Genomic DNA, 27,288 nt, shown 5'->3' on the forward strand with positions numbered 1-27,288 from the left:
AAACACATACACTTCTACCAAAAATGTGCGGAGCCGTATGTCCCAGTTGCATTACATATTGAAGTTGGCACGTAACAAGCGATTATAGAGCTCACAAGCGATTATAAATCCAGGAAACGAAGCTTTCAAAGTCAGCCGAAAATCAGTGAAAAAATCAAGAAATTTAAACTATAAAAAAGGCGTTCCAGATTGTCTACGTTTTTCTGATGTCGGTAGTCACAAGCCGTTCGTTGCCTTCTTTCCGTCGTTGTCGCCGATGCAGTACAAAAACCAACAATAAAAGATCGCAAATTCAATGTTCTAAGTGCAAAGTACCACTTTATGCAACTCCTTGTTTCGAATTATTCCATGCCAAATAAATTAAATTTTACTATACTTTTGTATTTTTCAATTGCTACACTGTTCCGATTTTCCAAAATTACAATAAAGTGAACTTACGTAGTAGCGGCAAAAATATTGCCACCAACGTTTTTGGGGTTAACGGCCAGTGACAACATTATTGCCACCATTTTAATAATTGATTCAATAGTTTATTTAAAAAAAAAGGCACATATGTGTTTTCACTCATGTAAGAAATACGTTTTACTAAATAAAAACAATGTTGTTTTTTCGAGGAGCTCTTTGAACTACTCTTCCACTTCATCGGGTCTATCGTTTGTCGGTGCATATACATTGATCAGGCTATAATTAGAGCATCTGCCGTTGATTTTCAACACCTATAAGCGGCCCCTGACGGAGCTTCACCTGATGACATGCTTAATCGACGTGGTATTCAAAAGTCGGTCCCGCGATAGGTTTCGTTCAGTTTTCTTTGTACCGAAAAGTTATTTTTCTAACACAGACATCAGAAAGATACACTGAATGATTGCAAGTTTACTTACGAACTGCGTTTAGGCACTTGGACACATACACTCATAGTTTTATTCAATAAACACAAAACACGTTGATTCCACCGATATTTTATTTTCGCAATTTGTTTATATTATTTGGTACTTTGAATAGTCGGGCTATTTTCCTCTGAAGTTGTACGACATCTGATACTTGTAAAGAAAGTAGTAAATATCCAGCAAGCAACTCGAGCCTGACACCGTTGCCGCTTTAAACAATATATTGCATAAAATCCCTTCAGTTCACCCTAAACACTTGAACTCTATGTCTAATAACACCAAGATATATGCTTAAAAGTTTAACTTTTCATTGTAATGTAAATGTAAGGTGAAACAAGTATTTTGCACGTATGGTCATGCATATAGCAACCTAGATTGAAAAAGAGCATTCATAAAATCACAGAGCTTTTCACATTAAACTAGAACGGATCCAGCCTATGCTCCAATACATCGCCTGTACGCCACATTTTAAAACCTGTTATGCTCATGAGTAAGTGTTATTAAAAGAGTAAAACTGTACATATATTGTTACAAAGGCAGTTTATCCTGATTTCATTGGATTTGTGCTCAGTGCAATAAAGTGCCCAACTCCACAAGGCTTCCGTACACTGTTACACTATTCGAGAATCCTTACAATAGTGGTGAGATTCTGTTTTAACCTTCATTCAAATGCATTGTAATTGATAAACCCTTACAACGTACAGCACAGAAATAAATGACATTTATGTACTACTATGCCTGCACAAGAAATACAGTTAAATTCCAACCGCCTCAGTTGACTGATTAGTTTGTTTTATCATGATAATATTACAAGCTAGTTACCGTAAACAATCGAAATAACGTACGGATCAGTAAGATCTCTGTTAACCAAATTAACAACAATTATTCAATAAAAAATAACATTCTTTCATACGTAGTTATAATACAAACAGATCAATATGTTTCACATAACATGCATGGAAGGGTTACAGTATTGTTATATCCGTCAGGTTTCATTGATATACTCTCCTGAAATTTGTTGTAAATTATAAATCAATCTTTTCAAGATTCACACAACGATTAGAAAATCCAATAATTCAGGAAAATATACAAATGTAAATTATCGTCATTTGTGGGAATTAAAATAACATTTAGTTAACAAATCCAGCGGCAGATACAGTACCGCGCCCCAACCTCGGCTAGGCAAATTGTTAAAGGTTAAAATAGGTAGCTGCCAGTGAATGACAACTGGCAGAAGTAAAACTGTAAAACGTTTTTAAATTCCTAAAAATATGCATTCTATGGGGTCTAGCTGTGAATCTTTAAAATGATTATACTTCAAATTCCAGCACAGAGGAAAAACATTTGAGCGATGATTTATCAGAAGTGAGTCGAAACCGATTCTCTATCGCTTCCGACAGCTTTGAGCAGAACCTGTAGTGAACATTTTTTACATGCGATTACTAGCGTTTGTTTGTTTCGTCTGTTTTGTTTCGCAGATCCGTATCTGTACAAGTACACCACGCGCAAATCAAGCGACTAATTTTCTTCTTTTGAATAAGTGTAATGTGAATAAAGGCGGAATTTCCTATTGGCTGCTAGATGTAGAAATCTGATATAGGCACTACACAGTTTTTTTAAACGAATGTCTTTCAGAAAATTTGTTCTGTAATGTCTTTGGAGTACATGCATTGAGATTTGAATCGCCTTATACTTGGAGCCTTTCGCCAAAAAATACAATAGAGAATAATCGAGAGGCTAGTTTAATACTTTCCAACGATATCAGGGGGCTTAGAAGATATATGACTCACAAAATGAGTTTTTTTTTATAAAAATGTTAGAAAAGCGTTATCATGATTACGAGTCCAATTTTATAGCATTGTCAGAGGCATCTTATGATATAATCCATTTAATGTTGAATATCATGACAAACAACGCATAGCATAAAAATATGTGAAAAATTTTTGTTTTCAAAAAGCGAAAATTTCTGCATTGATCTTCCTGAAATAATCTTCAATGATTCTTTTTCATAACTGTTACCAAGTAGCCGCATCATTGTTTGTAAACAAAAACTTGCAAAATTATTCCATGCGATAGAAAACCGGAAACGATTCTCCGAGTGAGAGATATTTTCCATTCTTGTTATTCACAAGACTCTAACAAAACCTAACAATATGTTCCCTTCATGTCCAATTTATCACGCTTACATATGTTTTGAATTAGTTTTCTTTGGGTGGCAAACAGACGCCCCAACCAAGCACACGTCGGTCAAATCCGCAAGAGAAAAGATTGCAAGTGGAATTAATGTCTTCAGTCCAAGCAACAGATGAAACCATTCGCCGGTGTCCCTGACGGCTGGTGCGAGGTAACCGCGCAATTCGCTGCCCATTCAAATCGAACAGTCTTATGTGACGATTATCATGTGGAATAGCAATAACCCCGCCAGCTGAAACGGCAAGCCGATTCACAGCCGAATCCGTTCGAATGGTAGTCAATGCTGAGCGCATGTTTCGCAATTCCCATACCTTTACCGATCGATCATCCGATCCGGAAACAACCTTATCGTCACGCGTGAATACGGTAGAAGTGACACTTCTGTAAAATAAAATGTAAAAGAATAAACAATGTTCGGGATTGTTAGTTAATCCATACTCAGTGTGGCCTTGGAAAACAGACACCGCAGGAATCGGATCACGGAAATCCCACAGACGAAAGGTCGAATCCCTCGAAGCTGTCACCACCAAGCGTTGACTCTGATGTGCCGAAGCATGCGTTAATTCATGATCATGTCCGCAAAGAGGTTGCAACGGTTCGCGTGTCTCCACATCCCACAAAATGGCTGTTCGATCCCAGCTAGCTGTAATAAGCTGGTCGCCTCCAGGGAGCCAATCTGCGGCAACGATCACCGAAGTGTGTCCACCTGGACCCGAAAACTCGCATATTGGCGTTCTCAAAACGTCAATTCGTTCTTTTTCCTCATAAGGTTCATCTTCTTCGTCCAGTTCCTCTTCGGAGGAATGTCCCTTTCTTGCTGGTACTTCCCAATTCACGACTGCCTGCCAAATGTGAGCTGTTGCGTCACCACTTCCAGTTAGTACAAGATCTCTGCTTTGGTGAAACTTTATCGAGTTTACCGATCCACTGTGACCTTGATATTGCAACATACAGCGTCCTGTATCAATTCCCCATATGCATGCACTATGGTCTGCCGAAGCAGTTCCAATAATCGGTTGACCTGTTTTCGAGCTAACCTGCCATACTCCATCTTTGTGACCACAAAATTCTCGTACCAATGAACTAACTACCGATTGTGCCTTGAAACTCGATACAATCCTGCTGGTTTGAGCTCGAATCTTGTGACTAGCCTTAACTTTATTTCCCGTGCTGCCTAGCTTAGATTTGAAACTCTTATTGACGACTCCATCTGCTTCATAGGAATCCTGCAATGGCAATAGACGATCTCCACCTGTCGAATCTCGAGGAGTCCCAGCCACGGCTTCTAACTTTTCTTGTACTGTAAAACATATTAAAATTATATTCAAATATATAAAAAATACTTTTCACATACAGCTTAAATTCTCCGCGTGCAACAATTCAAATTCTTTTTCAATCTGAGAAAAAAGTTGATGCAGTCGAGCTCTAAATGGCTCTTCATGATGACTTCCGGTAGCCGAAGGTGGTCCTAACATATCATCAGTCAAACTGGACAACTTAAGTGATTTTTTTGCCGAAAGTTGTTTACCAGCTGCAGCCGTGTTACCAACCCCTACTATAGCCGACACCGCAGGATTTACCACTACCGTTTGTGTTCCTCCAACTGCACCACAAATGCATCCTGTCGCAGTAACTTGCTTTCCCCCTGAACCACTTACCACGCCAGAATCCAGCGGCATTTCTGGCTATACTATAAAGGGATAATTCAGGTTCGACTATTATGCAAGCGACTCCGTATTGCCCGTCCTCGTTAAATCGTAAAAAATGACTAGATCTAAACACGAATTAATCACCGTCGATTGCAGCTATTCTAAACGCACTAGCTCGGCTTTAAAGATTCAAATCTCATTTTTCATTTACTTTATTTGGATTTATTACCGTTTTTTTCTATTTTCAATTGTCAATACTCTCTGATCAATATATGTACTATACTTTTACAAATATGTGCAGTAATGGCAATTTTTTTGTTACTTGTAATGCAATGTTCTTGACATTTGCATTGGCCGATACCGTATCGATACCCAGAGGCCCGAATATCGTTGTTTTTATCGATATAAACGACGTCGATATCGTCGATATGGTCGACAGGGTCGATGTCAAGCTGGATCGGATCGATATTTTCGGGTCGATATTTTTTCGAAACTCAAGGCAAACTATAAAATCCAGGCCTTAGATGCGCCTATGCTTTTGCACTGGGTTGTATGTGTCATTTTTTTTGGCTCCATTTCCATTTCGAACCAACCGTGGTTCCATAATGTTGCTTATTATTTTTCGGTCACAAAAAAGGCGTCTTTTCATAGGCCTGATAAAATCCTTATAAATATTGCTGATTGCATCTGAAACGCGAATTATATAGTAAGGACAGCATTGACCTCAGACAATCGAGTTGGCCAAAGGCCACGAGTGTGTTGCATTATATGTAGTTTTTAATATAAACTTATGTTTAAATGCAGAAATTGTGCTATTGAAATATCTCATAGACCGGAAGATTTTCGGTGGTAGAAATCGCATAAAAATATACAGACTTTGGCGACAGTCTGATAGTCAACCCGAAAAAAATAACATCAAAAAAAACAAAAGTTGCTGCGATAGTTACATAATTATACTATAATTTAACCATGTTTTTCATTGTAAATACATCAATTTTACATTGAATATTATTGTCCAGAACAATAAAAAACATTGTTTTTGCCATTTTTACCATGAAAAAGGGGTGTTGTTATGATTTTAACAGCATTTTTCAAGCATTTTTTCCATTCATTTAGAAATCACTGACAATGTTTTTCATGGTTAAATTATTGTCGGTGGAAAGTTCAACAACAAAAAACGTTGTTAAAACATGGTAATGACAATAACAGTTTGCAACCTTACAGTAAACATGTCATGTTTTTCATGGTTACAATAAAAATCAATGTCCAATTACTGTTCTCACTGTAAAATATGTCGTATATTTTTTTTTCGGGAACACAAATAGTTCACACAAATGATGAAATCGAAAATAAGAAACTTTTTGAATTTTCAGCCTTTCGTGATTCAGCACATGATGTATAAAGACATGGTGTAACGATATGTCAAAAGCAGAATCGGCCATATTGGAAAAAAAATTGCCAACCAGTAGGTTTGTTTATAAACAACTAGGGCATAAAAATTATCGCATCTCAAAATATATCATTTGGATGCATTTAAATTATAAATATAGCAATGCTACATACCTTGCTACCAATATTCATTAATTTAAGAAACAATTTCCAACTTAAAACACCTGAATTTGCGATATTCAATTACCTAGTGATGCCTCGTCTCCAACCCTCCAAAGTGAAACAACGCTTCCTCACTCCGCGCCTAGTTTTTGGTCAAACCGTTACACCATGCTCTACTCATCATGATTCAGCATTCCGTGTTTTTCAGCCTTTTGTAGTTTTTAGCCTTTCGTGATTTCAGCCTTTCGAGTTTCAGCTTTTCGTGTTTCTGCCTTTTGAGTTTCAGCCTTTCGTAGTAGACCCATCCAGTCGCTCTAAAAAACCGAATTGATTTTTTGCTTTTACTCGTGATTGCTATCTGGCATCACTGTTTCTTTTACCTATTTTCCCTTTTTTCACTTGTCACTCAGTATCTATACCTCAGCTTGATTTACTTTGTTCAACGCACGAAGATTTCTGTATATGCTCGCGTACGCGTATAAACTTGAATCCGTTGGTCTTTCGGGCGCAATAAGCGACTTTCAAAAGCTTCGAACTTTCACATCAACATAAATGTTTCGTCGAAATCACTAGACAATTTGCGATGTGTTTAAAAATACGTCGTCCTGGAAGTCAGACAAGACCAGATTCGACGGAAAACGATGATGCATTCGATGGTGATACAGTATTACGCAGTACTAAATTTCCCATCGTTTATCGAGCTGAATACGGTGTCACATTTTGTGGCCTTCAGAGGCTGCACCCTTTCGATGCTGCTAAAGGAGAGCACATCTACAAGATGTTAAAAGCTGAAAATCTTATTACAAATGATAATGAAGTGTACAGACCTGAAGAAATTACCACGGAGAAGCTGTTGGATGTTCATACCAAACGCTATATTAAAAGCTTGAAAGTATGGCCATGATTTTGACCAAAACACTACTATATATATTTTTCTCGTTGCAGTGGAGTGTTAACGTAGCCAAGATAGCTGAAATCCCACCTCTTATTTTCGTGCCAAACTATTTTGTCCAACGTAGCTACTTACGGCCCATGCGCTATCAAACTGCCGGATCTATATTAGCTGCAAAATGTGCGCTCGCTTATCCGGCTGGTACCGGTTGGGCAATAAATCTTGGGGGAGGATTTCATCATTGCAGCTCCGATCGGGGAGGAGGGTTTTGCCCATACGCAGACATTACAATGACTGTAAGAATGCTACAGTCTAGCGGAAAAGGAGTTGAAAAAATTATGATATTAGACCTAGATGCTCACCAGGGCAATGGTTATGCCCGAGATTTAATAGGAGATGATAGCTTGTTCATAATCGACATGTACAACTATTTGATCTATCCGAGAGATCAAGATGCTAAACTCGCTATCAATCGAGCAGTGGAATTGAAACCCCACACAGGCGATAAAGAGTATTTACATAAATTGCAGAAACACTTAGGCGATTCGTTAGCAGAGTTTGAGCCAAATTTTCTTGTGTACAATGCCGGAACAGACATTCTCAAAGGAGACCCATTGGGTATACTAGACATCACTCCGACGGGTGTTATTGAGCGTGATGAGATTGTGTTTCGAATGGCTCGCGCTAAGAATATATCGATAGTAATGCTACTCAGTGGGGGCTACCTGAGAAGCTCAGCACGAGTTATTGCCGATTCAATAATCAATTTAAACGAAAAAGGGTTTTTGCCGAAACCACATCAGCAATAACGAAAATTGTTGAGCAATGAAACTACGTTGAAACGATATGTGATGCAAACTAGAAAAAAAGAAACACTGTATTTTCAAAATTAATGTATTTATTGACTTGCAAAAGTGGTTGCCTTCTATTTATTTATAATCACAATCTACTCAAGCATGCTACTTCAAAAGGGTTATGCGCAGAACAGAGTTTGTCCAAAGGAAGCTATGCTTGTTTGTTTCCATAGTGAAGTGGCATTCAATGAGACAAGTTTGTACGATTTCATGAGCTACAGTCGAAACCTTAAAAATTAGCTATGTTGAATTCTTTATTTATCAATCATCAGGATCGAAAAGAAGCTGCAGCTATCGAGCGACGCCGCCAGTACGAAGAAGCTCGAAGGCAGCGTATTTTCAATGCCCGTCAAAGAATTATAGGGGTAATACTTAATTTTCAATATAAATGCAATCGTTCTTTTGCCATTTTTCAATGTGAATAACGTTGCAGGTCGATACGATAGCTTTAGAACAGCAGCTCAAAGAGAAGCATGACATTCAGCAAAATGTACGAGAGCAACAACGAAAAATCGAAGACGAGCAGCGTCGCCAGAATCAGGTTATCCAACTGAAACACAGAGAGCAACAATTACTACGACAACAATTGGAGACTGAAATCAACCAGTTTCGAGCTTTGAGCCAAAAACCAGAACAATCGCGCGATTTTGATTTATTCGATCCGAACTATCTGAAGAAATCGCAGCCGGCACGAGTCGGTGACTACGACCCTAGATTGACAGTCTCAGGGGCACAAAAGTTCGACGGGGAGGATCTTTCACAAAAGGAACGAATACAATTACAAAAACAGCAGCAACGATCCTGGCTAGAACAGCAAATTCGTGAAAAAAGGAAAGCGGAAATGGATCGTATTGCAGCGGAACACTTTCTTGAAGAAACTTTACAAGCTAGAGAACAAAGGGTATGCCAACTGGCAGCAGAAGAGCGTTGTTCGCGACATAGAATACAGCAAGCCATCAATCAATATAATCACCATTTAAAGCAACAACAAGATTGGAATCTAAACCAGCAAAAACGTGCAGAGCAAGAAGATAATCAGGCAGAAATCTACAATCATCTAACAAGCGATATTCTAACAGAAAATCCAGATGTAGCTAAAAGTAGTTTAGGTCCAAATCGGATTATTCCCTACGCTTACAAAGGCATGAGTACTGAGGAGTTGCAGCAGATACGGGAGAATCAAGAGAAACAACGAGAAGAACTGCATCGTCGTCAGAAAGAAGAAACGGCAACTAAAATGGCATGGGACAAGTTAACCAACGACTTCGATCGGATGGTGCTGGCAAAAGAGCGCGAGTTGAATCGAAACCGTAGACAGTTGGCTGGTAAAATTGGGCACGACAATTTTAGACTTTCAAACGAGCAGCAACAGAAACTGGACCATTTGAATCAAACGGTGTATCAGAATCGTCCCACAATGGAATATTTCAACCAATTTAATACATCCAGCCGATAAAAACGTAACAAGTTTGAAGTAGTCAGCTTATTAATTTTATATTTCTACTCCTGTAATATTGGTGACAAAATTAAAATTTAGCGGAAAACAAAATTATTAATTGATTTACATTACACAGCGGTTTTAATAAATAGATACATCTCACAGAAAATTGCTTCCTCATTTAGTTTGCTCAATGGCGGGCATTCAACACTGTGTCGGTGAAGCAATACTGAAACGAAATAATGCATAGTTAGCTGAGCAGACCTACCCAAACTATGTAATAATCAATGTCAAGTCATTACTTACGGAATCGTCGATGCACTTTGATTGAACAGCACTTCCGAGCGGCTGTTCACGAAAAATACCAACACAAACGAAAGCACCAATACGACAAAGCCGACAGATAGCGTGAGCGTCTCGTGTGATGCTGACGGTCGAAGGAATATTCGTGCTGACATCTCACGCCACGTTGATTCGGTCCATGTGGAGTACTGGCCGGATGCGAAATCATAGCTATCATTCAAAAACGCCGGCGACATTGCCTGACTGAAGTTTTGAGTAGTCAAACGACATTCCCCTTCTCCTGAGTAACCTGCGTACCAATTGTAGGGCAAATGCAGCGCTTGGCAATCGGTCTTGGTATTGTTATCCACCTTTTGGCCGACCAGAAGACCTAACAATCGATGTGTCCAACCAGAAGCCTCTGAAGGAAGTGTAGAGTGAACGCTGATGTAACGTGTCGGTGGTACTGGAAACGCTTTAGGTGAATCCGGTTTCGCTGCTGCGTGAAATAATGGACAATTGGCCGAATGCAGAAAACAGTACAAAAACTCATCAATGAGAATACTGTTGGTACCCAAACGTGCGGTGTAAGGGTTTCCAGATATTAACTCTAAGATCATCATTCCTAGCAAAGAAGATACATTTCGAATCCGAATCTGTAGTGAATCTTCGGGAAAATATACATTTGGCTTCGACAGATCTTCTAGCTGTGTGAAATCAATTTCCTTCGAATGGTTTCCGTAGACAAACTTTAAATTTTCGTTGTCGTCGTATATCGAATGATAAAAACGATTTCCTGGTACTGATGTAAACATTATCGCAGGAAAAGAACTATTCTCTCGAAGAAATGAATGCGATGACATAGGGGGTAGATTTGTCGTCAATATGGGGCTATCCATTTTTATGTTAAAGCCGAAGGATAGGTTTATGCGTTCAATAGCTTGAACTATATGAGGAACTGCCGATAATTGCGAAGCGTGATATAACTTGAGATCATTGAGATTATCCATCGATCCCAAATCAATCATTAGATCGATATTATCCATTGAAATAGGATTCGACAATCCACCTTTGGTTGGGAAGGCTCCTTTTTGTAGGTCATACACAAATCTTTGGGAACCGATATAATCGTACGATTCTCCATTGAAGAAAACGAACAAAACGTTCGGTCCGCTTGAACTAATCCGCTGCGGGTAGGCTTTTGCCAGAAAATGTGCGATTGCCATCAGAACCGAGAAAGATACCAAAGAGTCCATTGCCCCTAGACCGATTCCGTCAAACATTGTTGTTGTATCCATTCTGGTAGACAGCAGAACGATTCTTTCCGTCAAATCAATTTTTCGGTCTTCTGGATTCACCTGAACTCGAGGAAACAGCGTAGCAAAAACATTTTTTCCTTGTAGCGGATCACAAAATTTCACCGGATTCAACGAGTTGAAGAACGTTGATCTCGCCAAGCAAACACGAGAATCCACAGCAGCTGACATGAAGGCATTCACTTGAATACTGCATAAACTTCTACTATGTTGGTTATTCAGATCGTGATTGTTGTACTTTTCAAAACAATCGTACAACTTAGCAATCTCGTCCGGATCCGCGACATAATAAATGGGAAAAGGAAAATCTTCCAAAAGCAATCCTGTCCCCCAAGGATTCCAACTTTTCTGTGGCTGATCGATGCTACAAGTTTCACTGCCCATCTGCGAAGCAATCAACCCACTAAACTGATTAGGACATGGTGATTCCTGACTGTAATGATCCAACAGAGTCGCATTATTAATAAGTATCACCGCCGATATATGTTCGCCTCCATGATCACGCAATCGCAATATGTTTTCTCTCGTAAACAAATGCGGAGATATAACCGGTGCATATGGTGGAGCCGGATGCTGCTCAACTACAAAATCAATATCCGCTGACGAACGCACAAAATGTAAAACACCAACCGAACCTCCCAGTTTCGAGCTACAACCCGTTACATGAGTTCCATTCAATCGGCGAAAACAATGTGCTCCACTGATCGAAGTGTACATGTCGTCCTTAATACGCTGAGAGTGTACTGCAATGAAGATTAGTTTGTCACAAAAACAGCTTCGTATTAGAGGCTACCTCTGTCTGACTCACCATGATTCAAAAATATGAAAACTAAAAGGACATTCAAATGCCTCAGGTATCGCGGTGGCATTGCGAACCTCCCAAGCGATATTTATTTAATTTACTGTATGATATCTATGGCTATCGTTTATGCTTCTTCTACAACACTCAACATAGAATTACACTGAATATTATAAAATAACTATAGTAACACGAGTAAAACAATCAAGATCTGTTTACCATCTAATTTTCGTGTCTGATAGCTAACAAAACAACTTTCAGTATGGCCAGGGATGCCAGATATACCGACACTCGTGTATATGAGTGATTCCACGCGATATGACGAAAATTTTATTTTTTGTAGCTATTTTCTATTTTTGCTGAAAATATGAAGTTAGAAATTCGTGAATAGCTGAACAACCTAATTTACCATCAAGCTTACTGTTTTGATTTTGGCAGTGTTGCTGAACAACATGTTTTTGTTGTTTTGATATATGTTATTTTTTACGATTTTACCCTAGATTTTATCTGGTATTATTATCTAAAATATTCAAGTGAACATTCAAAGTAAAGTGGAAAGCGTACAAACACAGTAAACAGACGTTCATCTTATTTTCAAAGGATAAGTAAAAACTTGCAACCGTCGTTTAACCGGTAATGGTAATGGCAAAAGGTAATGTTCCTGGTATGTGGCACTCGCGTCGAAACAAACCAAGCACTAATATTGATAAAATATTGATACGGCAATTTTTATGCAGTGCAATTTTGGCACCACAAGACAGATGTCGTTAATGTTTTAACGTATTTTGATTACAAATTGCACACACCATTTTCAATTTTTTATATAATCATCAATGTCTGTTCTCTGTGCCGGCGTCCCAAAAGTGGTCATTTTACCTTTTTTTTTGTTAATTCGGGTAAACGGGGCAAACAAATTATAAATTAATTGTAATTATTGATTGCTTTTCAGATAAGATTCCAAGGAATTTCTTTAAAGTTTTCCCTATAATTTGATGTTCTAAGTGATATTTAGTGACTGCTGATGCAGTAGCATTCTGATGAACGGTACAAAAACAAATGTTTTTTTTCAGAAAGTTACCGTGCCTTCTTGAGTATTATATACCACAGTGGTAATAAGGCGTTCGTAAGAATCCATCCCCAAACAGCTAAATCTCATTGCTGTTGTGTATAGGGATACCATCCGTCCTGATTTAGCAGGACATGTCCTGATTTTAAAATCCTATTTGGGCGTCCTGATTTGTTTTTCATATTTTAGCATTTGTCCTGATTTTCCCCAAATATTCAATGTTGTAGCTTGACAGAGCGCATAGTTTTTCGGAAATTGATCTTTTTCCGATTCCGGGATACAACGTTCACTGAGATCGATTTTTGTGCTCGGTTGAATTTATTTGCATTTTTACAAAAACTTTGTGAAAGCATCCAACCAACAAATCTATTTGAAAATTTTCAAAAACTTTATTTCGCCGTGTCAATAAATCGGAAAACATTTGTCAATATTGTGCGTCCAAGCGTGCAGCCCTCCTGAGATATCCTTAGGCGGATTCAAACCACGCTCTTTGAAAATGGGCGTCAAATGCTGTACGGCGAGCTGGGAATCATTTCCACGGCGACATATTACGAACGTAGGTAATTGCGTTGCATCTGGTGAAACTTTGGCCAGAAGTTCCTCCATTCGTCGATTCTCAAGAATGTCGTCGATTGGAATGTTTATCGATGCTGGAAGCTGACACATTTCAAACTGATTTGTTCCACGAACGTCGATCAGTACATGCTGGTTACCATTATCCAACAATTGTTTATACTGTTCGACGGTGATGCGTTCGTTCTCAGACAGTAATTTCAAATTGGAATCCTTGTCCGTTGCCTTCATACTACAGAATTGTTCATAGTCGATGAGTTTTGTCAAGGATGGATTTTCAGAGCAAACTACACAGTTAAGCTTTTTAGCGCGAAGTTTCAAATTTTTGAATGTACTCTGTTGTCCATCAAACAGCAGCAGTCGACCAACCAGCACGCCTTCATTGCCAAGAATTATTTTGATTGTTTCTAAAGCCTGCAAAGCACCAATAACACCTGTTACCGCACCGAGAACACCACCATCTCCACAATTAGTTACTGTTTCTGGAGGTGGAGGTGTAGGAAAGAGACAACGATAACAGGGGCTATTTTTATAATTATATACTGTCAATTGTCCTTCCAACTGTAAAGCACTGCCGGAAACCAAAGGCTTTTTGAGCATTACACAAGCATCATTCAACAAATATCTAGTTGCAACATTATCAGTTGCGTCAACGACGATGTCGTATTGTTCAATTATTGTTAGCGCGTTATCACTCGTAATCTGCGTATGATGAGTTATAAGCTCAATCTGTGAGTTCAGCTCCGCCAAGAATGACTTCGCAGATTCAACCTTTCTAAGACCAACAGTAGATTCCGTATGCAGCAGCTGTCGGTGGAGATTTGTTAGCTCCACTTCATCGTAGTCTAAAATACCGATACGCCCTATACCGGCTCCGGCTAGATATAACGAGGAAGGGCATCCCAGTCCACCGGCGCCTACTACTAGTACAGATGCCTTTTTGAGTTTTAATTGTCCATGAACACCGATTTCTGACAAAATTATTTGCCGACTGTAACGGGCGATTTCATTGTTGTTCAACTTATTTATGCAATTCTAAAACGGCAAAAATATCTTGTTTCAAAACACCAAAATAAAAGTAAGGTACCAGCTAATTTGAGTAAAATATGCTCTTTCAAATATCGGTACTTTCTGATTACTTACTTTCTGAAAATGACTTTTCAAGGTCTTCAATTGTTGCACCTTCTCCTTGAGATTCTTTCGCAATGTTCGTATGTCTCGCTCCAGCTCTTCAATCTCTAATTCTGCTTCCATTCCGACCTAGATTTCATAATTACTATGAATATTCTTTTTCAAGCGAAAATATCACAGTATTTGTTACAAAACACGTTTGTTAAGATCTATAAATATTTGATTACTTACGTTACTTTTCAGCAGCAGATGCAGGCGCTAAACTTTGAAAACAAGATCGTTTCTCAATCACCGTCAGCCCCCGTCAACGGAACGAAACGACGCTGAATTGTCAAGCGCGGGTTTGCTTCGACGTTAACGTCATTTCCCAAAACAATGTTTTTGTTTATTTTACATTCTTATAGCACGTTTTGACATTATTGTGGCTACTGCTGTCAACGTGAAAAAGTTTAATTTTTTCCATAAATAAGTATTCCGAAGGTCTGAATCGTTTTCACTCCTGGAAATGTTCTCGGTTTCGGCTATCAACCGATTCTTAGCACCCTGTGGGGTATTGGCTAACGTTCGGACAGTGCAAATATCAGCAGTAGATTTTGCCGCTCGCAAGGGTACTCGTGAGAAGGCACGGAAGGCTAAAGTTAAAAAAGTTGTTGAAAAAATCGGATTTATTCGACATGACATGCGAAACAAAGACAAGTTTGTACTCTTACTTCTACTGTCATGATTTCATCGGCAATAAGAATGTTTTGTTTGCATTTCAGATTGAACCTCAACCTGATAAACAAACACATAGATGACAGCTGGAAGCAAGTGCCGGTTGATAATTGTTGGGTAGGCAAGTACTACAAATGGAAAATATATACGACTGAAGAAGCAATTCTTTGTCACCGTGAGACACATCATCCATCGATGTACAATCTGCCCAATGCACCACTTTATGCGCACATCGAGCTAAACATGCAAGCGGAGAAAATCACACGTTTCGTAGATAATTTCCAACGAATGGTGGCAATTCCGCACAAATTTCCAACTACCGAAAACCGCAACATTATTGTTTTTGCCAAAGGACAAGACGTTCTTAAGGAGGCATCTGATGCCGGAGCTACGCTTGTCGGAGGTGTAGAGCTAATTAAAGAGATTCAGAATGGTGATTTGCAGCTTTCCGAATACCCATTTATTCTCGCTCATCCTAACATCTTACCAGATCTTGTCGTGATACGTGGTCTGCTTAAAAAGAGCAAATTCCCGAACCCACGAAATGGAACGCTGGGTGTGAATATGGCAGAAATGATAGAAAAATATTCCCACGGAATTCAATACTCTGCCGAGAAAGATGAGTATCAAAAAGATTTCGGCTCAATTGTGGCTTGTGTTGGCACATTGCAAATGGACGTCAAGTGTCTAGAACAAAATCTGTCTGCCTTGCTTAGTGATGTTAACTCGATGCGGCCAAAGCGTGAAGGGAAATTCATTACACGTGTTCTACTGAAAAGTCCACCCTCGGGTGAAACACTGAAAATCGACCCATTCCTGTACGTACCGGAGGAGGGTAAAGTAACACCGAACAGAAAAGGAAAAGCTGCTGTCGAAGAGCTTGAGGAAGAATCTGACGAAGAAAATGAAACGCGAACCGCTGTGAACAACGGATGATAACAATGATATGACCATGAACTGTTAGCGAATTAAAATACCGATTGTAGACAAAATGACAATTATTTCGAATACTGTCTTGAGAACTATTTTCCGATTGTTGAAAATTAGCTCAACATTTACAGTAGCTGGGACAAATTGAAAGTAATTTTTAAAACTATTTTTTGTTTCTTTAAATTAAATTAGGTTTTGTGTGGTAAGATATCGAAAAGTAATTATATACCTACTCAGATAAAAAAAAGTTACATTGCATGTGGTACATGTTCTCAAATAATACTTTAAGCACTTCTATCGTCATGAGGTAGCGTGGCCGAGCGGTCTAAGGCGCTGGTTTAAGGCACCAGTCTCTTCGGGGGCGTGGGTTCGAATCCCACCGCTGCCAAGATTTTTTGTACAACAACATCATGTTGTGCGCGCCTTGTTTACGTTCCTACGAAAGTACCCGAAACTTACAGCGAATTTCTTTATTCCACCAGCTCACCTCATTTTGACCTGGAGCCCGTCAAAACCCCTTTTTTATTCGCTTGATTTTTACCCAGTACACCAGGTCAAACCCGAAGCGCACCGTAAGATTTGTCAGTTTTAGCCAAGGGGATGGCAGCCCTGTCTACACTCTATACGTTTGACAGTCGCCCTCAAAAATCTCATTACATACCCCTTTAGTCAGGAAGATTCTTCACTCATTTAAAATAGATGCCTGTTAGAATTTGCAAGAGGGACTTCGCTTGGAACTGTAAACAAATTCAATCCAACAAAATCGAAGATTGTGGATCTCAATTTTTTCCCCTAGTGAAAAAAGAAACAGCCAGCGGAAACTTAACATTCCAGCGCGTTTGTATTCTGTAAGTACCGGCCAATTCTTACTCGAAGTGTGAACTCATGAATTTCGTGCACACCCAAAGTAATGTTTGCCCCTTCTCAAACGGGTATCTATCTACTTCTCATGGCTAATATTTAATACAATTATTGGCTACTTTATACTAAACAGTTTACAGAAACCCAAAACATTAGCTTGATTGCAGACCCATGTTTCTGGAGATTGAGGATCATTATGACTTATGAGCCACATGGCTCTTTTAATATGAAAAGATCTTACAATTGTCAAACCTAATTAGAATTGTCAACTTTTCTCGTCACATAACTACACCCCTGGATATTGAGAAGATCAGACGACAACCATTTCCTCGCCTTCTGATAAGGTAGCGTGGCCGAGCGGTCTAAGGCGCTGGTTTAAGGCACCAGTCTCTTCGGAGGCGTGGGTTCGAATCCCACCGCTGCCAAGATACTTTTTTTACAGATTACATACACTCATGTTCCATCCTAAGAACGGCTCTCACTCCAAAAATGTAACGGACGTAACGCAAGGTTTGAAATTATGCGTTATACGTAGCGAACCTATACATTAGAGAAATGACAAGACACTCACCGTTAAGGCAACTGTCAACATCAAAACGGGCGAGTTGTATAATTTTGCATTGCCGTTATCCGTTTTGATGTTGACAGTTGCTTTAACGGTGAGTGTCTCGGCGTCTCTCTGGTGTATAGGCTGACTAGTTATACGAGTAATTTTCTACGCATACAACTAGTCAGCCTATACACCAGAGAGACGCCGAGACACTCACCGTTAAAGCAACTGTCAACATCAAAACGGATAACGGCAATGCAAAATTATACAACTCGCCCGTTTTAATAACGAAACTGCTTCCGTCTCCACGCCTCATCCTGGGAGATTTCAATTCTCACGGTACGGCGTGGGGCGCACCCAGGGATGATAGCCGCGCTGTTCTTATTGAAAGCTTTCTCGATGACTTCGATATGACCTTATTGAACATACCTGGGTTAGCTACGAGAATTGCAAGGCCTCCAATACGAGAGAGCACATTAGACTTGTCGATGTGTTCCTCCTCAATGGCTTTGGACTGCAAATGGGAGATTATTCAAGATCCCCACGGTAGCGACCATTTGCCAATCAGTATTTCGATTAAGAGCAGGCTCCATTCTGCTACCACAGTCGAAGTAGAGTATGATCTTACCCGGAATATTGATTGGGAAAAATTCTCGAACACAATATCCCAGGGTCTCGAAACAACGGATGAGCTTTCTTCATCCGACGAATACAACTTCCTTGCAACATTAGTGCTAGATAGCGCGTTGCAATCTCAGAAGAGACCTGCCTCTGAGAACAAGTTGAAAATTCGTCCCAACAAGCAATGGTGGGACAAAGAATGCACCGAGATAAAAAAAGCTCTAAAAGCATCATACATAGCATTCAAGGATGGTGGTTCAATTGAGCTTTATGATCAGTTTAGTTATCAGTTTACCCAGAGATGCTTCTATGAGCTATCTCTGGAATACGGCTCGAAAAATGCGCAATAGGTCGGACAGTAATGAGGCTAATGAATACTCTGAACGTTGGATCTATGATTTCGCGAAAAAGGTATGCCCAGACGCTGTCCCATCACAGCAAAAATTTAGCGATACAACAGCTATTGAAGAATCAGAATTTACCATGTTGGAGTTTTCAATTGCCCTCGCGTCATGATCAAATTTAATTTGATGAAAAACCTGCCGGACTCGGCCAAGCTACGATTTCTTAAACTGTTTAATAAGCTTATCAGGAACAATATGATATGATATGAGCTTGGAGACAGGTTAAGATTATCGCAATCAAAAAGCCAGACAAACCTGCCGCAGATCACCGCTCGTACAGGCCGATTGCGATGCTCTCATGCATACGCAAATTGCTTGAAAAAATGATCCTGCGTAGACTTGACAACTGGGCAGAAACAACTAACCAACTTTCAGAGACCCAGTTCGGCTTCCGTAGGGGCAAGGGCCCTAACGATTGCCTGGCATTGCTAGCCACAGAAGCGGAAATGGCTCTTGGCAGCAAACAACAAATGACCTCGGTTTTCCTGGATATCACAGGCGCATTTGATTCAGTTTCAATCGAAATTCTTTCCGAGAAACTGCATCAGAGAGGGTTCTCCCCTATATTAACAAACTTTTTGATCAACCTGCTGTCTGAAAAGCATTTACTTTTCAACCACGGTTCTTCAACAATAACACGAACAAGCTACATGGGTCTCCCCCAAGGCTCTTGTCTTAGTCCGCTGTTGTACAACTTCTACATCAGTGACATCGACACATGCTTTACGGACGGCTGTACAATGCGCCAGTTAGCTGACGACTGCGTTGTATCAGTCACGGCGACTCTAGCTGTAGACATGAAAAACAGCCTGCAAAATACGCTAGATAATCTGACCGGTTGGGCCAGTTGTCTTGGAATCGAATTCTCGCTTGAAAAAACGGAGATGGTAGTCTTTTCAAAGAAGCGACCACCACCTCGCTTCGAGCTAGTTCTGTCCGGAATACCCATCACTCAGTCACCTAGCTTCAAGTATCTAGGAGTATGGTATGACTCTAAGTGCACATGGGAAAAACATGCCAATTACCTGAAGCAAAGATGCCAACCGAGAATTAATTTTCTTCGGATGGTAACAGGAACATCATGGGGAGCGCATCCAGAGGATTTAATACGACTCTACCAAACCACTATTCTCCCCGTAATAGAATACGGCAGCATATGCTTCAGAGGAGTCGCAGCCTCACACATGCTGAAGCTAGAGAGGATACAATACCGTTGTTTGCGTATCGCTCTAGGCTGCATGCAATCGACACATACCATGTCCCTAGAGGTCATTGCGGGAGTACTACCACTCAAAGAGAGGCTATTCGAGTTGGCTCTTCGTTTCCTCATCAGATCGGAGATAGCAAACCCAATGATAATCGAGAACTATGAGAGGTGTTTGGAAGTTGTTCAGAAACCCTGTATGTCAGTATACCAGCGGTTCATGACCATGGAGATAAACCCTTCGGTTGTTGCTCCATCCCGTGAGATTTCAACATCGCTCAACAATTCTTCTGTTGTATTTGATTTGACGATGAAACAAGAAATCCATGGAATTCCCGAACACCTTAAACCAACAGTTGTGCCATCAATATTTTCGGCAAAATTCGGCCACCTCCCAGTACAGAACTCCTTTTTCACGGACGGATCTGTGATGGATGGACAATCCGGATATGGCGTTTTTAACACAGATCATCACATATCCCGCAAACTGGCACAGCCTTGCTCCATATATGTAGCTGAATTAGCTGCCATACACAATTCGCTGCGAATCATCGAGCTCAAGACACCAGGCAATTATTTCATCTTCTCGGACAGCCTCAGTTCTATCGAAGCTCTCCGATCGATTAAACCGGTCAAGCACCCGTCCTATTTCCTTCCGGAAATTAGACGAATATTAGAAGTGCTGGTTGATCGGTCTTTCATTATCTGCTTTGTGTGGGTCCCCTCTCATTGCTCAATCCCAGGCAATGAAGAAGCTGATTTATTAGCGAAAAGGGGTGCCATAGAAGGAGATATATTTGATAGACCGATCATCTATACCGAGTATTTTCACCTGCCTCGACAACTGGCCCTGGCAAACTGGCAGGAAAAATGGGATGAAGACGATCTTGGGTGATGGATGCACTCGATTTCGCCCAAAGTGTCTACAAAAGCTTGGTTCAAAGGGTTAGATTTAACTCGAGATTTCATTCGAGTTATTTCGCGCCTAATGTCCAATCACTATGTTGCAAACGCACACCTTTATCGAATAAACTTAGTCGATAGTAATCTGTGCGAATGTGGAGGGTACGAAGATATAGATCATATAGTCTTCGTATGCCCTAAGTACCACAGAGCAAGGACCAAGCTTATTGATTCTCTCCGAAAACAGAAAGTGACATTTACAATGCAAGTACGGGATGCGCTTGCTAGCCGCAACCCAGCGCTTGTAATACCTATTTATGACTTTTTAGGAGATATCAAGTATCGAATTTGATTATCTCCTTGCTTCTTCTTCTTATTTTTCCAACACAACCTCCATCAAAAAGTTTCACACTAATTCTGTTCCTTTTTTTTTTCTTTTATTGATCTTTTTAGAGACACATGAATCATCGCTTCTTTCTGAGAGACATGATCCACCAAACATAGATATAAGTTTTGATTTCTAAAGATATAAGGAACCATCACACCTTAACGAATAGTATTAAGAATTGATATTTACTCATACAGAGAAGAACTTTATTTATTATTGTTATTGTTAGCCGTAGGTTTAAATGATATGTATTTTTAAATTGTATTTATAAAAGAGAAAAGATGAGAGGGTTTTTATGCCTGTTTGAGGAGGAGCAGTCGGGATACAGGCTCTACTCAAGCTGGCTTTTCCCTACTCCAAAAGATATTCGGCCCCGTTATGCTTTGCGGTTGGGCCTAAATAAATATTAGAGTTTAAAAAAAAAAAAAAAACAGGAGGGTTGTGTGCAGAGCCACGACCGCAAGGTTGAAGTAGAATACTTTTACAAGAAAGATAACCCGGCTGCTTGCATGTCAGTCATTTTTTCTAGTAAATAAATGATAACTAATCAGATCAATCGAATTTTGCGCTTCGACAAGGATTGACCAAGTTGCTTGTCATGGTTGGGGCTTGACAATTTTTAAATTTTGAGATGAAATTTTTTCGGATGTCGTGCTCATGACTGAAAGAAAAGATAATTCAGTACGTTTTGAGACACGGAGATGAAGTAAAATGTAAAACTTTTACAAATTTAAAAATGTGAATTAACTCATTAGAAAATATTTACTCTTCAATCAGGTGTTTATTTCATCCTGAAAAGGACAATTTGTTGTTCATTTTAGTATCGGATAAGATGCCGATCACATCTTTGCGTTATCGCTGACAGGGTGAATAAAGTAGGGGTACTGGGGGTAAGCCCGGCCCCCTAAGGGAAATGATTCTTTAGTAGCATTTGATGGCGAATATTGTTATATTTCTTTCACAGAATCATTGCCCAGATTGTTTTCTACAAGATATGAAGGTTTCCAGTACTTTCAAACTGTTATTTTACGAGGAATAGTGAAGTTTTGAAACTAAGATAAAAACGACTTGGGGGTAACACCGGCACCTAAGTATGTTCATGAATTAACTCGAATTAACTGAACCAATTTGAATACGGAAACCGCCGAATGAGAGATCTTACATTTCTGTATGTTACTGTTGAATTTGGTTGTTGTCGGTTAGCTGGTTCTGAGCAGATTGCCGGAACAAGTTCCAGTGAACATTATGTATAAACAATGAAAGAATTTGATACTCGGCAAGCCTATCATGTGGCACTTTAAATCATATTATTAACTAGTTTCATTGAAGCTAGGATCACATTGACCACACCGGAGCACAAAACAAAACTGACGGCTTTCCTGGTGGTATTTGAAATATTACCACCGGAAAAGCCGTCAGTTTTGTGACTTGATTCAGTTCATTTGACACCTCTAATAACCCTTGGAATCATTCATAAATCACAGAAGAGCTTGAGTGCATGGTTCTAAGTCGATTATTTGATTTATTTATCAGCGAGAAATCGGTAATAGATGAGAAATATGTATCAGTAACATCCAACACTTCACATATTCCAAAACACAGTTAATTAGCGTTTTCTAGTAAAATCCTAGCGGTGACGGTCTTACCCTCAGTGCCGGGCTTACCCCCAGTACCCCTATTCCTTGTGATAAAGTAAACAATGAAATGCTGATATAACACTCAAAGTTAGACGTGTTGTCAAAATGAGTCAACTTTTCATTGAATGCATTTACTAGTGCCCACTATCGCACAGAGACTGCATTTCACTAAAGTGCCTCACTCCACCACCTGCTATCGATGCTGAGATCCGCTGCAACTAGTTCGCTATCCATAGCCATGCCACAGTTGTGGCCGCTATACGCTGCCATTGGTATCCACTGTCCCTGCATCAGCTGGCCCAGCTGCTATCCTTGCTGGAATCCGCTGCAACTAGTGCACTGTCCATTGCTACGCCACAGCTGTGGTCGCTTTCTGCCATCGCTTGTATCCACTGCCATGCTAGTGCTGCTGCTAAGGGAGGACGACTGCTGTTGTCGCTGTCTAGATTTATTATGAGCGGCTTCGGCTGAAACAGGCTCTTACATAGGTCAAATAGCATGTTTTCAATTGCAAGGTATATGATTCTGTCGACCGTGCTTGGGAAGCAATCATATAACGACCAATCAGAGGTCGTATTTTTCGTTTTGATAAGGCTTGACTATTTTCAATAGTACAATAGTGTGAATAATAAAATTACAATTATCTTCTTTTGGAAGAATCTTAGAAGATTTTCCAATCTATTGCTGCAAGAACGAAGGGAATCCATCGAATACTAACCGATTTATTAGCAGTTGAAATTGGACATATTTTTCACTTTTTTCGGTTTTAGATTTTCATTTCACATCCCTATGCAGCCGAACTTCTTGAGAGAAGTATTCTACTTCAAAAAAAACTCGCCCGTTTTGATGTTGACAGTTGCCTTAACGGTGAGTGTCTTGTCATTTCTCTAATGTATAGGTTCGCTAATCCTAAGAACGGCTCTCACTCCAAAAATGTAACGGACGTCACGCAAGGTTTGAAATTATGCGTTATACGAGTAATTTTCTACGCATACAACACAGTGAATATTAACTACCCAATATTATCTTTAATTGGTAGCGTGAATTAGGTTGCAATGTTTTCACACACAGTTTTCTGATTTTTATGTATTAGCTGAACGAGTGTAATTTTTGATCAAAACGTGATTCTTATACTGTCATTAAACACATTTTGCAGGCCTTAGACGCGCCTCTGCTTTTGCACTGGGTTGTTTGTGACTTTTTTTTTGGCTCCATTTCCATTTCGAACCCACTGTGGTTCCAATATTTTGCTTGTTATTTTTCGGTCATAGAAAAATTGCGTCTTTTCATAGGCCTGACATTTTGAGAAGTTTTTATCCTTTATTTAAGGATCGAAGGACAACAATAAACCCTTTTTAAAATCACGTTTTGATAATAAAAAACACTTTCAGTTAGGGAACATTCATAAATGACGTAGCTTTTTTTGGGTAGCATTTCGCCACAGAATTAGACCTCCCTCTAGATAATTACGTAGTTTTATAACAACCGCCCTCTCCCCATGACATTTTTTTTGCAAATTTTATCATCAAAAACATACCTTGTATCGAAAATGAACAAGAAAAGACAGGAAAGTAATAAAAATGACTCTAAACAGACAAAAAGGTGATAAAAAAAAAAAACAATACCAAAAATCCAAATGTTTTTTCTTAGTTTCATATTTGCTTCGTAGTCTCCCCTCTCCCTCTCGTCACATTTCGTCGTAAACTGCAAACCCCCACCTCCTCCCTCGAATGCTACGTCATTTATAAATGTTCCCTTACGCGGGATATGGCCCCCGCAGCGGTAGTGGCGATGATGTGTAGAGATCCCTAGAGGGAGAGATAAGCAATGAAAAAAACCGCTGATTTGGCAACTAGGTTCCACATATCAGAGGTGCCAGATCTTTTCTCAAAGCGCAATGTTCACTAACTTTTTTATTCGGTTCGTATAACTGATGGTGACGGCGGAAGTCCTGGGGAATAATAAAGGGCATCACTAAAACTTGAAGGTGTTAAATTTTATGTTTATGTTTAATTTTCTATACTTTCATCATCAATCTGTAGATTATACAAAGGGTTTGTGAACCACCAGGTAAAAATCACTGTGATGAAGGCGCTTTGGAGTATTCTCGATTCATGTTTTAGCAATAAAACATGAAAAACGTGTAAAAATGAATATATTCTTTATTGAACCTTATTGCAATACCTTTCAATGTGTTACCTTTCTTGTTCGTTTGGCTCGAATTTTGACATGTTCGTTTGGCTCACAACACTTTCTTCGCATATCTCTCCCTCTGAGTATTACTAATGATGTGCTGTTTCCTACATCAGTTAACAGTTGCTACGCACCGTGCTACCAAAAACAGCACAGTTAAGGTGCATGGTTGCCAGAAATATTACAAATTTATTATTTGTGGAATATGTATGCGTAGTAGTCGCAGCACTTAATCTTTTTCTTATTCAGAAATAGAGCTAGCCACCTAGGAGCTAGACACCTTTATTTTCATGAAAAATATTTCGATAATATTACCTGATATCAGTAGATATATTTTGATATTTATCGTTTATCTGTCGAATGACAACCGTCCAATATATATAGAGGGGTGCCCAAAAATGCAACGATAAATACTTCGTAATATTGAATATTTGAAATATTTCGCGATATATCAATAGTGTCTAGCCCCAAGCTAGCCACCTAGGCTTCGTTTACTTGACATATGGACACAAACAATAAATGTAAAGAACAGCTTATGTTCAAAAAATACTATAGTAAAATACAAAATATTTTGGTTTATTATTTAGAACCATTAAACCATACAATGTGCCCAATAGCTACTTCGGAATATTGTCACGACTGTTAGGGTCGACTAACGGACATAACACTTCGAACAAATTTTCAATAAATTCATCGTTCGGATAATACCAGTACTTCACGTTAGTAACACTAGCATCATCTTCTGCCGTGTTCGCGTTGCGTCTTGTTTTCCGATACCAGCGCTAGCGTACGTGCATGTGTCAAAATGGGAACAACAAAATATGCAAGAGATTGCATGACAGTGCCCCAGGCGGTGTTATCGTGCGATGACTTTAACTCGATTGGAAACCATATGAATTATCATTCGTTTACCGACGGAATCATTCCATAAGGCAATACTCGTGTGACGTTTCATTTTTTTGTTTTTGTTGTTTTTAAAGTTGCAAAACCAAATCATAACCGAACATGAAATCTTTTAATGTGGCTGTTCGCTAACTGGGCGAAGAGCACTTCCCAGTTATCGAAATCGCCCCGCTAACTGGGATGTTATTTCAAACGTAAATAAATATCGAGGGGGATTTCGATGAACAGCAGGCTGATGCTGCTTCGCGACAATTTCATTAAAGATTTAAGTTATAAAGTTGTTCGCAGACAGAAAGTTCTATTCGTGTTGTAACTTGTTATATTGTTATTAGATCCCACCTTCTAGGTTAAACTAGAAAGTTAACCGCGAAACCGACGAGGAGCAGCATCTTTATTTAATGTTCCCCATTTACGTGCCCCCGTTAGTTTTGATCATTGAAGTTTGTTGTTTTTTTAAACTGGGAATCGTCCCAGTTAGCGAGCACCCAGTTGAAAAGAAGTCCAGTGAAAGCGTGCCCAGTTAGCGAACAGGTACTGTATTCTATTTTTGTGCTAAGAATTCGGGTTATTCGTGTTGAAAGAGATTTTGAAGGCTGTTCGCACCTACGTGAACACTCATATGTAATTGTCAAAATGTGCGTGATGACAAAAGCAAAAATATTTCCTTCCTTCTTTTTCGCATGCAAAATCCAAACAAATATCAGCAACACCGTCAACGCGAATAGCTACTCGCGATACAACGTATGTATTTTTTACATTTTTCGATCCGTATTGTATCCAAGTTGCGACCGTTTGTACATACCAGTGGCTGTCAAAAGTTCAAATCAAACTGAAATCAACTGATCGCAACCGTCTCGTAGATTGTCTTATTACCGAGTTTGAACTATATCAACATTTTCTATAACATTTTGGTCAACCAAATATGCTAAAAATTAGTGAAAACTTTGCTGGCCTATTCTATGCATTACTATGATGATTTAAGTAGTTCCGCAAAACAAACTTTAACAAAAATGTTACAATAAGATTTGTAGCAAGAATTTAATTTTTTTGGAAAACTCCTTTCATTGTTTTCTGAATGCATAAAAGTCTTAAGGCCTAAACACAATGGATACGTTTGGGTTGCGTTTACGTAAATTTGACTGAAAATGTATGGGCTAACTGTCAAATTGCCGCAAACGCAGCCGCAATTTATCCATTGTGTTTAGGCCTTTAAACCCAAAGGCTATCGATAGCGGCAACCTTTTGCAAACGAGCAACTGAGTAAACCAAGGTCATAATTTGCTCATTTCTCGTTCACCGTGTATGACTCAAGCGTTATGGTTCAATCCCCCGATCCGTTGTCGGTTGAT

General features: G+C 39.4%; 6 protein-coding genes, 1 long non-coding RNA gene and 2 other non-coding genes across 11 annotated transcripts; 5 read left to right on the forward strand and 4 right to left on the reverse strand.

Moving 5' to 3' along the window:
• Nucleotides 1–943: 943 nt before the first annotated feature.
• LOC129717690 (WD repeat-containing protein 37) lies at nucleotides 944–5,088 on the reverse strand. Its single transcript, XM_055667784.1, has 3 exons — nucleotides 4,435–5,088; nucleotides 3,519–4,380; nucleotides 944–3,461 (listed from the first exon to the last, which is right to left on the reverse strand). Exons 1-3 carry the CDS (start codon nucleotides 4,757–4,759, stop codon nucleotides 3,086–3,088), a joined length of 1,563 nt encoding a protein of 520 aa, XP_055523759.1. The 5' UTR covers nucleotides 4,760–5,088; the 3' UTR covers nucleotides 944–3,085.
• Nucleotides 5,089–5,290: 202 nt separating this feature from the next.
• On the reverse strand, nucleotides 5,291–6,868 carry LOC129722688 (uncharacterized). Its single transcript, XR_008727631.1, has 3 exons — nucleotides 6,661–6,868; nucleotides 6,366–6,594; nucleotides 5,291–5,416 (listed from the first exon to the last, which is right to left on the reverse strand). It is a non-coding gene; the product is annotated as an uncharacterized LOC129722688 (long non-coding RNA).
• LOC129722679 (histone deacetylase 11) lies at nucleotides 6,687–8,089 on the forward strand. Its single transcript, XM_055676338.1, has 2 exons — nucleotides 6,687–7,172; nucleotides 7,226–8,089. The coding sequence occupies exons 1-2, from the start codon at nucleotides 6,864–6,866 to the stop codon at nucleotides 7,979–7,981; spliced, it is 1,065 nt and encodes a 354-aa protein (XP_055532313.1). The 5' UTR covers nucleotides 6,687–6,863; the 3' UTR covers nucleotides 7,982–8,089.
• Nucleotides 8,090–8,259: 170 nt separating this feature from the next.
• LOC129722667 (RIB43A-like with coiled-coils protein 2) lies at nucleotides 8,260–9,633 on the forward strand. The gene is made up of 2 exons (XM_055676311.1): nucleotides 8,260–8,391; nucleotides 8,460–9,633. Exons 1-2 carry the CDS (start codon nucleotides 8,269–8,271, stop codon nucleotides 9,480–9,482), a joined length of 1,146 nt encoding a protein of 381 aa, XP_055532286.1. The 5' UTR covers nucleotides 8,260–8,268; the 3' UTR covers nucleotides 9,483–9,633.
• On the reverse strand, nucleotides 9,495–13,088 carry LOC129722651 (nicastrin). Of its 2 annotated transcripts, XM_055676273.1 has the most exons (4): nucleotides 12,283–13,088; nucleotides 11,871–12,220; nucleotides 9,771–11,805; nucleotides 9,495–9,693 (listed from the first exon to the last, which is right to left on the reverse strand). In XM_055676273.1, the coding sequence occupies exons 2-4, from the start codon at nucleotides 11,929–11,931 to the stop codon at nucleotides 9,669–9,671; spliced, it is 2,121 nt and encodes a 706-aa protein (XP_055532248.1). In that variant the 5' UTR covers nucleotides 11,932–12,220; nucleotides 12,283–13,088; the 3' UTR covers nucleotides 9,495–9,668. The 2 variants fall into 2 exon arrangements, with proteins under 2 accessions (XP_055532248.1, XP_055532238.1); XM_055676263.1 differs by having other exon boundaries at nucleotides 11,871–13,088.
• Nucleotides 13,089–13,226: 138 nt separating this feature from the next.
• Nucleotides 13,227–15,019, reverse strand: LOC129722661 (adenylyltransferase and sulfurtransferase MOCS3). Of its 2 annotated transcripts, none has more exons than XM_055676285.1 (3): nucleotides 14,863–15,019; nucleotides 14,644–14,760; nucleotides 13,227–14,535 (listed from the first exon to the last, which is right to left on the reverse strand). In XM_055676285.1, the coding sequence occupies exons 2-3, from the start codon at nucleotides 14,752–14,754 to the stop codon at nucleotides 13,330–13,332; spliced, it is 1,317 nt and encodes a 438-aa protein (XP_055532260.1). In that variant the 5' UTR covers nucleotides 14,755–14,760; nucleotides 14,863–15,019; the 3' UTR covers nucleotides 13,227–13,329. The 2 variants fall into 2 exon arrangements, with proteins under 2 accessions (XP_055532260.1, XP_055532272.1); XM_055676297.1 differs by having other exon boundaries at nucleotides 14,644–14,787; nucleotides 14,863–14,976.
• Nucleotides 15,020–15,021: 2 nt separating this feature from the next.
• LOC129722674 (50S ribosomal protein L1) lies at nucleotides 15,022–16,343 on the forward strand. Its single transcript, XM_055676324.1, has 2 exons — nucleotides 15,022–15,327; nucleotides 15,393–16,343. The coding sequence occupies exons 1-2, from the start codon at nucleotides 15,137–15,139 to the stop codon at nucleotides 16,279–16,281; spliced, it is 1,080 nt and encodes a 359-aa protein (XP_055532299.1). The 5' UTR covers nucleotides 15,022–15,136; the 3' UTR covers nucleotides 16,282–16,343.
• A 238-nt stretch (nucleotides 16,344–16,581) lies between these two features.
• Nucleotides 16,582–16,663, forward strand: Trnal-aag (transfer RNA leucine (anticodon AAG)). Its single transcript has one exon. It is a non-coding gene; the product is annotated as a tRNA-Leu (tRNA).
• An 816-nt stretch (nucleotides 16,664–17,479) lies between these two features.
• Trnal-aag (transfer RNA leucine (anticodon AAG)) lies at nucleotides 17,480–17,561 on the forward strand. The gene has a single exon. It is a non-coding gene; the product is annotated as a tRNA-Leu (tRNA).
• The last annotated feature ends 9,727 nt before the right edge of the window (nucleotides 17,562–27,288 follow it).

This window comes from Wyeomyia smithii, chromosome 1 (genome assembly GCF_029784165.1).
Source record: "Wyeomyia smithii strain HCP4-BCI-WySm-NY-G18 chromosome 1, ASM2978416v1, whole genome shotgun sequence".
NCBI classification, from domain to species: Eukaryota; Metazoa; Arthropoda; class Insecta; order Diptera; family Culicidae; genus Wyeomyia; species Wyeomyia smithii.